The sequence below is a fragment of the Pteronotus mesoamericanus genome, unplaced genomic scaffold, assembly GCF_021234165.1.
Source record: "Pteronotus mesoamericanus isolate MK-2021 breed Mesoamerican mustached bat unplaced genomic scaffold, CSHL_Meso_final contig_173, whole genome shotgun sequence".
NCBI classification, from domain to species: domain Eukaryota; kingdom Metazoa; phylum Chordata; class Mammalia; order Chiroptera; family Mormoopidae; genus Pteronotus; species Pteronotus mesoamericanus.
The window spans coordinates 2481256-2494044 of NW_026555072.1; the positions used below are offsets into that span (position 1 = coordinate 2481256).

At 40.4% G+C, this 12789-nt stretch overlaps 2 protein-coding genes across 2 annotated transcripts in view; both read left to right on the forward strand.

The window, feature by feature from the left end:
- Window positions 1–12789, forward strand: part of UXT (ubiquitously expressed prefoldin like chaperone) — a 269833-nt gene that overhangs the window by 195927 nt on the left and 61117 nt on the right. The gene's annotated exons all lie outside the window — the stretch shown is intronic.
- ZNF41 (zinc finger protein 41) overlaps window positions 1–12789 on the forward strand; it is a 52136-nt gene that overhangs the window by 32699 nt on the left and 6648 nt on the right. Inside the window, exon 4 of the mRNA XM_054566489.1 lies at window positions 12617–12787. Coding sequence (XP_054422464.1) covers window positions 12617–12787 — 171 coding nt within the window. The remainder of the gene's footprint in view (window positions 1–12616; window positions 12788–12789) is intronic.

Sequence of the window (12789 nt, forward strand, 5' to 3'; positions counted from 1 at the left end):
CATGTCTTGGTAGTGTGGCCTAATGTAGTAGGTGTCCTGTAGTGTCCAATGGCACAGCCTCCCCTATCACCCAAGCTGAGTACTCAAGGTGCTCCCTTTTTATGGGCTAAGTACACCTTCCTCTTGTAGTTGAGACTTGGTTGCTGGCTGCTATTTACCCAGGCCAGTCAACTGCAATGACTGGCTGTGACCACTGACTACCAACCTCTGCCCTCTGTGGAGGATCCACTGTGCAGGAGCAGGGTGGTGGTACTCCAACATGGTCTGTAACTGTCCAAATGGGTCCACTGGCCCTGGGGTTTCCTGGGTGGTACAGGCCAAGATCAGCACCCCCCCCCCTGTGTTTTGCCCAGGGCCACTCTTCCTGAACTATAAAGCAATCTGAGAAGGCTGATACTTGTGCTGGGCTTAGAGATTCCCAGTATCTCCAAGGTGGGTCAGTGTTAGCCAGGTTGATGGAGTCTCAAATATGGCACCAGCCTGCTGGTTCCATGGCTCTGTGGGGGGAGGACTCAGAAAAGGGACAATGGCCTCTGCTCACCTTGATGCCAGACACTTCTGTTTCTCCAGTATACCACTGGTGCCTTTCAAGCTGCCATCCCGGTGCTGGAGCTCAGAGGGAGTGAGTCTGAGTAGGTGAGTTCATGGGTGGGTTCTTTAAGAGAAACTGCTTGGGGCTCCAGAAGTTTCTTCCACTGACTCAATCCCTGCTGATTTTTGCAGCCAGAAGTTGTGGGGACTTATCTTCTTGGCACTGGAACCCTGGGCTGTGGGGCCTGGTGTGGGGTTGGGGGGCTGGGGGGTTGGGGACCTGGTGTGGGGTTGGGTCTCCTCGCTCATGAGATATCCCTCCTGAATTTTATCCACCACACATGGGTGAGAGATCAGCCCATTCCACATCTGCACCTCTCCTACCAGTCTGGATGGATGTGGTTTCTTTAATTCTGTAGTTGTCAGACTTCCATTCAACTTGATTTCTGATGGTTATGAGTGATGGTCATTCCATATTTTAGTTGTAATTTTGATGTGGTTGTGCCAAGAAGCGAGCCATGTCTGCCTATGCTGCTATCTTCTTGTACTTATTCAGATACTAGATATTTTAGTTCTTCCATAATGGATGGTAAATAGCCACTCCTCCCTGCCCCCAGAGGCTCCTCTCCTGTGTCACCCACACACCTGCTGGTCTGTCCTGGGGTAACTGCCAGAGAGCAAGGGTCAGGAGGATGGGCAAACAGAATGAGAGCTTCCTCAAGCCTGACCCCGGTGTTCTCCTTAGATGAGCACCCTTGTATGATGAAGCAGGGACAGATAAAGTGTGTTGCTAGAGGACCAGGTGGACCTCCAGCTCTCAGCAACCCTCAGGCTGTGCTCAGGAGAGTTTGTGGGTTCAGAAGTGCTGGGCATGGCCTAGTGCTTATATATCTGCCTCTTCCAGAAGCTGCTAGTGGTGGAGTAGTTACTATGAGCTCCCTGCCTACTTGGTGTTCCTGAACACTCACTGATGAGGGAAGAGCCACCAGGGCCACCAAAGGCCAAAGGGTCTTTCAATGAATAAAATTTCCTCATTTCCTCATACTTGAATAATTAGATCTTTTCTTTGATACTTAGTCCATTTGTCATTTTTTTTAAATACTCACCTACTCTAAGGCCTACCTGATAATCATTTACCTATATTTTATACTAAGTGTTTTAAACCTTTGGTTCTTTTCAACTTCTTATTCTTTTTTTAAAAAGATTTTATTTATTTATTTTTAGAAGGAGGGAAAGGGAAGGAGAGAGAAAGAGAAACATTGATCTGTGAGAGAAACATCAATTGGTTGCCTCTCACATGCCCTCAACCAGGGACCTGAACTTTTGCTTTGCAAAATGACACCTGCAACCCAGACATGTGCCCAGACGTTTCACTTTGTTGAATGACACCCAGCCCACTGAGCCACACCAGCCAGGGTAAACTTTTTATTCTTTTGAAGTAATTTTTTAAAAATAAGAAATGTTACACAAATAATACAAAGTATATATATACAAAAAATATACGCCCTTTGTCCAAAATCATCTATTGTTAACATTTTTCCACATGTGCTTTCATTCTCTTTTTTATGTATGTATGTATGTATGTATGTATGTATGTATATACACACAGGTATATTAGAGCTACTTTGTCTTCTGAGCCATTTGAGAGTAATTTGCACACATAATTCCCCTTTATCCCTAAATACTTCAATGTTTATCTCTTAAGAACAGGACATTCTCTTACACAACCACAGTTATAGTTATCAAAATCAAGACATCTAATATTGATATACTACCATCTAATATACAATGTGTATTACCTAATTATCTAATATACAATATGTAATATAGAGTTTCCCCAGTTGTCACAATAATGTTCCTTATAGCATTTCTCCTTGAACGAGGATCCAATACAGGTTTATAGATTGTGCTTTGTTGTCATGTCCCTTTCAGTATTTAATCTAGAACAGTTTCTTAGCCTTTCCTTGACTTTCATGACACTGACAGTTTTGAAGAATCTCCCTCAAGTTCAGTTTGTTTCTAGCTTCTGCATAACTAGGTTCAGGTTATTCATTTTTGTCAGGAATACCACAGAAATGATGCTGTGGCTTTTTCAGTGCCTCATGTCAGAAAGCATTTAATATCAATTTGTCCTTTATTGATATTAACTTTGATCACCTGGCTAAGATGCTATCTGCTAGGTACTGTGAAATAACTATCTTTCCCTTAGTAATTAAGAACTATTTGTGAGGAGATTCTTTTAGACTATGTAAATATCCTATTTCTCAAAATTTTGTCTACTGATTTTAACATCCACTGATGATTTTTGCCTGCAACAATTAATTAGTTGCTGTTTCCCTATGGTGTATGGAAAACATTCCTTGCTTTGATGCCTTAAGGACAGTGACGTGAGTCCCAGGAACAGTGAGCCCACTTTGATTTGCCACTTGTCACTAATAGAAACTAGAGCTGCTTGTTCCTATAAGTGGAGAAATGACTGACTCCAGGATTAGAACAGGAGTGTACAAAATTATCTGGAATAACTTAATGCTGGAGAGTAATGAGGTGCTCAAGAGATGGGGACATTCTGAAAGCACGCAGGAGTCACCTTGAAGGAGTTCTCTCTGGCCAAATCTGGGACAATTTGAGTAGCAATATAAAAAATGATAGTAACAGAGTATAACCGGCTGAGTAAAGTAGGAAGTCACCAGTCCAAGTGATAGGTAGGTAGGCAGGTGTGTAGGTAGGCAGATAGTTAACAAAGAGGTGAGTGCTTCCTTTAATAGCATCCTGATCTTTTATGATGTGTCCACTAACTTCTCCAATCTTTCTGAAAGTAGTATTGGTAGTTTGTTACAAACTTCTTATTTTGAAATAATTATAGATTTATAGATATTTGCCAGGGGAAATCAAGATAGGGGAGGATGATTAGAAGTCACACTGACCTCCTCCCAGGACCAATCTGGAATTACAACTAAATTGGGGAGAAATCACCTCGAACAAACAACTGAACAATAGCGAGAGAGGAGCCTTATAACCTTGGACAGACAGAGGAATCAGCTTTAGCACAACCTAACTGGTAAGAAGTGCGGTAGAGACTCAAGAAGGTGGGCAGTGCACCCATGGGAAGCAGCACCAGAAGGATATTAAAACAGCCAGTTGGATCCTCCTGAGAAAAACAGGGTCTAAACCACAAGTGGGGATCTTCAGCCTACAGCACCAGAGACCAAAAAGTACACAGATAACAGCCAGACGCGAAAAGCGATAGGGTTTCTCTCTGCCAGAAATGGGCAGTTGGAAATGCAAAGGACCTTTTTAAAGGGCCAATGCATAAATTTTTATTTGCAGCTACTTACCCTGGTCTCTGGCAAAGGTGGTGACAGAGTGGGCTAGAGACACCTGAGGAGAGACTGGGGAAGGAGGCTTTGGGGAGAGAACTGAGAGAGTAGCCAGCAGGATCCTGGTGCTGACTCATTCCCCACACGGCAGCAGCTATCTGGCTCAGGCAGACCACTCCCCTGAGCTGCAGCAGCGTGAGAGGACACAATATCTCCTCCCCCAGGAGGGACTCGGTCCTGGCCCAGTCGTGCTAAAGCCTGACTGCTGAGTACAGAGTGGCAGCCACAGATAGTAGATCCCTGGGAAAAGGGGGCACAGAGTGGTCTAGAGACACTTGAGGAGAGATTGGTGGCAGAGGCTTTGGGGAGAGGATAGAGAGAGTGACTGGCGGGATCCCAGTGCTGACTCATCCCCCATATGGCAGCAGCCATCTTGCTCAGACAGACCACTCCCCAGAGCGGCAGCAGTGTGAGAGGACCCAATAACTCCACACCCAAGAGGGACTGTGCCCCGCTGTGTGATGTCTAAGCCTGACTGCTGAGTGCCGAGTGACTATATTGAAAACTGAAGGAGACAGCCACAGACAGTAGATTCCTGGAAGTCTTGAACAGACTGCTTAATTTCAGATGGGGTCAACATCTGACATCATCAGAGGCAGATCCAGAAAGAAAAAACAGTGGTCTCCTACCATAAAAGTTCACACCACAAAGTCAAGAAATCAAGACAGATCAACTTAAGAAACAGAAGCAAAAAAAGAAGAGTCTCACAAATGAAGGGAAGACAAAGAAACATCCCCCAGTCAAAGGGAAAGGAGTAATCCCCATAAAGAGAACTATATGAAACAGAGGCAAGTAAACTATCAGATATTGAGTTCAAAACAATGGTGCTAAGGTAGCTCAATGAACTCAGTGAGCCCGCAGAGAATTACAAAAAACTACAAGGAAACTACAAAGAACTTACTGCAAACTATATCCGCATGAAAAGGGACATAGAAACTATCAATAAGAGACAAGAGGAAATGAAGAGTACAATTTCTGAATTGAAGAACACAGTAGAAGGAATCAAAAGTAGGCTAGATGAAGCCGAGGAGCGAATCAGTGAGCTGGAGCTGGAGGATAAGGTAGAAAAAACTCCCAGAAAGAGCAAGAAAATTAAAAAAGACTCAAAAAGAATAAAGAGGCATTGAGGGAAATGCAGGACAACCTGAAACGTAATAATATCCATAAAATAGGGATACCAGAAGGAAAAGAAGATGAAGAAGGGATAGAGAATGTGTTTGGAAAAGTAATGATGGAAAACTTCCTTAATTGGAGGAGAGAAAAAGTCACACAAGTCCAGGAAGTGTAGAGGGTCCCACCAAGAAGAACCCAATGAGGCCCACTCCAAGACACAGCATCATTAAAATGCAAATATCAAAGAGAAACAGAGAATCCTAAAGGCAGCAAGAGCAGAACAGGTAGTAACAGATAAGGGAGCCCCGATGCGGCCAGCAGCTAACTTCTCCACAGAAACACTAAAAGCTAGAAGGGAATGGCAAGAAATATTCCAAGTCATGAAAAGAAAAGGCCTGCAACCAAGACTGCTCTACCCAGCAAGGCTCTCAATTTCAACAGAAGGTGAAATAAGGAGTTTCCTAGACAAAAGAAGGCTAACAGAATACACCTCCACCAAACCAGCATTGCAAAATATGCTAAATGGACTGCTTTAAGATGAATAAAAAGAGCCTATGAATACCCAGTTCCTTTCACAGTTGCCAATACTTGATATTACCAATATTTTTTAATACATATTAATCTGATTTTGACAATGATGTGTTATTTAAATTGTTCCTTTACTATTTGTTGAAACTAAACCTGGTTTTGTATATTTCTTGCCTATTTCTATTATTTTTAAAAATCTTTAAATGAATTTTTGGTATTCTTTATCCATTTTTTGATTAAATGTTTGTAGAATTTTTTTCCCTAAGAAACAAAACTAAACAAACACAACAAACCATTAATGCTTTTTAGATGTGTTGCAAATACTTTCCTATTCTATTACTTGTCCTTTAACTTTTTTCATATTTATATTACTGTACAGTCTTAAATTTTTAATATAGTCATATTGTCAATATTTTACTTTATAGCTTCTGGATTTGAATATTTTACTTCAGGGTAAGAAAAATATTATTTTTTTATTTTCTCCTAAAGCTCCTTAGTTTCTACATATTAATTTTTAAGTCACTTGAATATTTCTTGTATAATGTGTGAAATAGGGCTCTATATTTGTTTTATTTCAAGTAATAGTGGTCCATGCACCTTATTTGTTGAATAAGCCTTTTTCCCCATTGATTTGAAGTATCAGTTGAATCATATATTACATTGTTAGACAGATATATATGTTCGTCTCTAGAATGCTCATTATATTTCATTGATCTACTTGATTATTTCTGTGCTGGTGTCATGTTGGTTTAATTACTGAGACTTTATAATGGTTTTAAATTTTTTAATATTTTCTAATTAACTTTGACATTTAAAAAATAAATAAAATCAGTCTGCATTTAAGAGAGAAAGAAAGGAAGGAAGGAAGGAAGGAAGGGAGGAAGGAAGAAAGAGAGAGAGAGAGAAAGGAAGGAAGGAAGGAAGGAAGGAAGGAAGGAAGGAAGGAAGGAAGGAAGGAAGGAAGGAAGGAAGAGAGACAAAGACGGATCTCCTACCTTTTTTGACAGCATGGATGATACTGGAGAATATTAAGCTAAGTGAAAAAAGCCAGTTGATGAAAGACAAATACCATATGATCTCACCTATAACTGGACTCTATTCAAAAAAATAAACTAACGAACAAAATAAACCACAGGCATAGAAACATGGAGCAGGCTGAAAGTGACCAGAGGGGATGGGGAAAGAGGACAATGGTGGAAAGAAGGGGAAGGGACTAGACAAAGAGCATGTATGAAAGACCCATGGACATGGACAACAGAGTGGGAACTGACTGTGGGAGTAGGGGTTGGTGCTGGGATGGGAGGAGGGGGGTAAAAGGGAAAAAATTGAGACAACTGTAATAGAATAAACATGATTTATAAATTTAAAGAAAAAGAATAGAGAGCCCAGAAATAAACCCATGTCTCTACGGTCAATTAATATTTGACAAAGGGGGCAAAAGCATAAAATGGAGTAAAAATAGCCTCTTCAACAAATTGTGTTGGGAGAGCTGGATAGCTACATGCAAAGAATTGAAATTCAACCACCAACTTTCACCACACACAAAAATAAACTCAAGATGGATAAAAGACTTAAATATAAGTCATGACACTATAAGTGTCTTAGAGGAGAACATAGGCAGGAAACTTTCAGATATCCCATGCAGCAATATTTTCACTGATATGTCCCCTAGAGCAAGGGACATAAAGGAAAGAATAAACAAATGGGACTTCATCAAAATAAGAAGCTTCTGCATGGCTAAAGAAAACATCAGCAAAATGAAAAGGAAGCCAACCGTATGGGAAAATATATTTGCCAATGATTCCTCAGACAGGGGTTTGATCTCCAAAATATATAAAGAACTCACACGACTCCAATCCAGAAAGACAAACAATCCAATTAAAAATTGGACAAAGGACCTGAACGGACACTTCTCCAGGAGGATGTAAACAGGGCCCAGAGACATATGAAAGGATGCTCATCAACGCAAGCCATCAGAAAAAAGCAAATTAAAACCACAATGAGATACCACTTCACAGCGGTCAGAATGGCCATCATAAATAAGTCAATAAACAATGGGTGCTGGCGAGGTTGTGGAGAAAAGGGAACCCTAGTACACTGTTGGTGGGAATGCAGACTGGTGCAGCCACTGCGGAAAACAGTTTGGAATTTCCTCAAAAATCTAAAAATGGAACTGCCTTTTGACCCAGCAATTCCACTGCTGGGGTTATACCCTAAGAATCCCAAAATGCCAATTCAAAAGAACCTATGCACCCCAATGTTCATAGCAGCACAATTGACAATAGCCAAGTGCTAGAAGTAACCTAAATGCCCATCAGTAGATGAGTGGATCAAAAAATTATGGTACATTTACACAATGGAATACTATGCAACAGAAAGGAAGAAAGAGCTACTACCCTTCATGATAGCATTAATGGAACTGGAGAGCAGTATGCTAAGTGAAATAAGTCAGGGAGTGAAAGACAAATACCATGTGATCTCACCTATAAGTGAAAGTTAATCAACAAAGAAAAAAGATTCCTTATCTTTAATCTTGGGTAATATAATTATGATGTGCCTTGGTGTGTGCTTCCTTGGATCCAACTTCTTTGGGACTCGCAGAGCTTCCTGGTTCTCCCAGAAGTCTATTTCCTTCACCAGATTGGGGAAGTTTTCCTTCACTATTTTTTCAAATCAGTTTTCAATTTCTTGCTCTTCCTCTACTTCTGGCACCTCTATGATTCAGATGTTGGAACATTTAAAGTTGTCCCAGAGGATCCTAAGCTTCTCCAAAATTTTTTTGAATTCTTGTTATTTCATTCTGTTCTGGTTGAATGTTTATCTCTTCCTTCTGCTCCCAATCGTTAATTTGAGTCCCAGTTTCCTTCCCTTTACTGTTGGTTCCCTGTATGTTTTCCTTTATTTCACTTTGCATATCCTTCACTTTTTCCTTCATTTTGCGACCTTACTCAACCAATTCTGTGAGCATCCAGATTACCAGTGTTTTGAACTGTGCATCTGATAGGTTGGGTATCTCTTTGTGCCCTAATTCTATTTTTGGAGCTTTGGGCCATATTTCTGTCTCAGCATGCCTGTTATATCGGAAGGGGTGGGCCCTTAGGTATTTGCCAGGGTGGGGTAACCCAGATAACTGGATTGTGATGTTGTATGTTGGGGATGGTCAGAGAGGGAACAGTGCTGCTTGCTCGGCTCTCAGCTGGCTTTCAGTCACTTCCCCAGCCACCCACAAGCAAATTGGGCCCTTCTTGTGCTGATTTCTGGGTGTGTGGATTTTTGTACCTTCTAGGACCCTGTGGGTCTCTCCAACGAACTCTCCTGTGAGGCTGGGAGTTTCTCCCACTGCCACAACCCTCACTGGTTTTTACAGCCATAGGTTTTGAGGCTTTCTTTTCCCAGACTGGAACCCTGGATTGCACGGTCTGTCTTGCTCCCCAGCTGTTCCTCATGGTTTATCCTCATACAAATATGGGACTGCCTAGATGCCAGCTGCCGCCTTGCCCACCTCAGCCTCTAGCCGCCACCTTGCTGTGTGTCTTCTCTGCCCAGGCTGCCCATCTCTGCCCATTATTCCAGTTTGGATGAATGTTTCTTTTTTATCTCCTTGGTTGTGAGACTTCTATACAGTTTGATTTCCTGGCAGTCTGGTTGTTTTTTGTTTTTAAATTTCTTGTTGTTCTTCTTTTGGTTGTGTGAGGAGGAAAAGGTATCTACCTATCCTATGCCTCCATCTTGGCCAGTAGTCCTCACCTCCATGGTTTCTGATGAGCAATTCTCTGTTACTTTGTTCTTTTTCCCTTGTAGGTAAGGTGTCATTTCTGTCTTGCTGAATTTAAGATTGTTTTCTGAATTTAGTTTTCTGAAGTTTGATTATATTGTGTCTTGGTGTAGAGTTCTTTGATTTATTCTTTTGGGGTTTGCTCAGCTTCTTGACTCTCTAGATTGATATCATTTGTCAAATTTGAGAAATTTTCAGCCATAATGTCTTCAAATATTTTTTCAGCCCCATACTCCTTCTCCTCTCCTTCTGGGACTCTGATGACATGAATGCCAGATCTTTTTTTATAGTCTCACAGGTCCCTGAGACTCTGCTCATTTTTTCCCATTTTACTTTTTGTTATTCAAATTGGATCATTTCTATTTTTCTATTGTCAAAATCTCTGATTTTTCCCTTTGACCTCTTTATTCTGCTATTGAGCTATTTAGCTCATCCAGTGAGTTTTTAAATTTTGGTTATTATATTTTTTCAGACCTAAAATTTCCATGCAGTTCTTTTTTATATCTACTATTTATTTGCTGAGACATTCTATTTTTGCATGATGATGACTACTTTAAGAATCTTGTCAGATAATTCTAACATCTGTGCCATCTCGGTGTTGGTGTCCATTGTCTCTTCTCATTCAAATTGGGGTTTTCCTGCATCTTCATATGATGCCTGATTTTTAATTATGTCCTGGATATTTTGGACATATGAGACTCTGGATATTATTTAAATATTTTGCTTAGCAGACCTCCGCTGACTCTGTTCCGTTACAAAAGGAGAATCTCCTTCTTACTGCCAGGTGGAGGCAGAAGTTCAGGTTCTCCACTTCGCCTCCTCTGACATCCCAGAGAGGAATGAGCACCTTGTTGATGCTGGATGGGGGTGGAATGTCAGGCTCTCCATGAAGTGAGGAGGCAGAAGGGCACCTCCTTACTGGGTGGGGGTGGGAATCCAAGATCCCCACTTAGCCTAAACTGACACTATGGAAGAGGGGCCTCATTACCTCCAGGAAAGGATGAAATTCTGGGCTCCCTACTTAGCCTTTGCTGATGGGAATTGTGGTGGGGGCCACAGTTTTTCCTGTGATGCTTGGCTGGAATAGGGCAAATATTATCTAAAATTTTCTCTTGTTCCCATGGACATGGACAACAGAGTGGCAATTGACTGTGGGAGGGGGAGATGGGTGGAGGGGGATAAAGGGGAAAAATTGAGACAACTGTGATAAAATAAACATGATTTTTAAATCTTACAAAAATAAAATAAAAAATAAATTTAAAAAAAGATAAAAAAATAAATAAAATTTTCTCTTGTTACATTGCCCCATTTCCTAGTCCTTTGGCTAGAGAGGGCAGGCTTTTGAGGGCAGTTTTTGTCTATGCCAATTGGCTTTCTGAGTTGCCAGTCTTCACAGCACCTAGTCCAGAATATATTGGAAAAAAAGAAACCACTACTGTGTTATTTGTTAGGTTCTGAGGTCCCCAGCCAGTTTGCCTTCTCTCCAACTGACAGAGTCCTCTTATCTTTGTTTTACATATAATGTCTAGGGCTTTTAGTTGTACTTAGCAAATTGGAGCAAGGGAGAATCATGTCTAAGTCCATTTTTGTTCAATTGGCAATTTTTAAGTTAAATTTTTTTTTACAGTTAACACATTCATTTTGCTTTCTTTCCCAACACCTCAGGTCTACTTAGCACAGAAAACTGGTCCTGATTAGTTTGTGTGTGGGGTATATCTTTAGAGATTATGCAAATAAAAACAAAAAAGAAAGTATCTTTAACATTTTCCCACAAAGAGTAGATACAGTTATATTAAACAGTGATTTTTAAAAATTACTGGTGGTATTTACCTTTTTATCATGAAATATTACACACATTTTAAATAATGCTGTTATAAATATTCTTGAACATTTGTCCTGTTGCATATGTACACATATTTTTTTAATTTTTAAAATTTCTTTATTGTTCGAATACATTTGTCTCCATTTTTCCACCACCACTTTCCCCTGCCCCACCTGCCCCCACTTCCTACCCTCAATCACTCCCCACTTTGGCTTTGTCCATGGCTCCTTTATACATGTCCCTTGACCTGACCCTTCCCCTTCTTTTCTCTGTTACCCCCCTCCCCCTCCCCTCTCATTACTGTTGGTTTGCTTTTCTTCAATGTTGCTGGTTATATTTTTCTTGCTTGTTTGTTTTGTTGATTAGGTTCCACTTACAGGTGAGATCATATGATATTTGTCTTTCATCCCCGGATTATTTCACTTAGCATAATGCTCTCCAGTTCCATACATGCTGTCGCGAAGGGTAGTAGCTCACTCTTCCTGCTTATGTACACATATTTAAATTGGGCATATTTCCATGAGTGGAATCACTGTTATGCCTGTCTTCAACATTACCAGATGAAGCCAAAATGCTTTCCAACATCACTGTACCAAATTTACATGGCCATTAGTAATGTGAGAGTTCTCATTGCACCATATTCTCTTCATTACTTCATATTTTTAGTCCTTTTCATTGAAGACATTTTGGGGTTGTGTAGTGGTATCTCACTGTGGTTCAAATGTGCATTCCCTGGGTAAGCAGCCCTTTATATGTGTCTGTTGATGCTTTGGATTTCCTCTTTTGTAAAATGCCCATTCAAATCCTTTGTCCACTTTTTTACTAGGTGGTCTCTTTTCTTCCTCTGGTTTGCGAGTTATTTATATCCTCTAAATAAGAGCCTTTGTCAGTAATATTTGTTGCAGGTATCTTCTATTCTGTGGCTTTCCTTTCCCCCCTCCTATAATGATATCTTTTAAATGAATAGAAGTTTTAAACTTTATTATAGACAGACATCAATCTTTTTCTTTATGGTTAATGTTTTCTGTATCCCACTTGAGATTATTTTCCTAAACCATGAAGATATTTGTCTCTATTATCTTTTAAAGGCTTTATTGCTTTGTTTTTCCCCCATGCATTTCTTCCAAATGACTTTTAGCACCCTTTGTGTCTTCCTGTGTTGGGTATCCAAGTCTTTAATTTGTTCTATATTTTATTCAACTCTACTGCCATTGTTTAGCACAGAATTGATCAGGAAATGTATTTCATTCCTACATTAACTAGAGAACTTAAAGAAAGCCCATTTTTATCCTCATTTTTGAAAAAATGGATGACTGAATGAATAAGTGAATGAATGTCAAGATACTTCAACAAGTTTTTTTTCTCACAAAATAAAATGCAAAACTAGATACTGAGTGAAAACCCTATATGATAGATACATTATAGTAAAAGTCATTAAAAACAACTTCCTATTTATCTTCCCACTATACCCCCATGCTGACCATGCTGTTTTGAACAGGACTGTGTTGTTACAGGTCTCAGTGTCATTTGAGGATGTGACTGTGAACTTCAGCATGGAGGAGTGGCAGCACTTGGACTCTGCTCAGAGGCGCCTATACCAGGATGTGACACTGGAGAACTATAGCCACCTGCTCTCAGTTGGT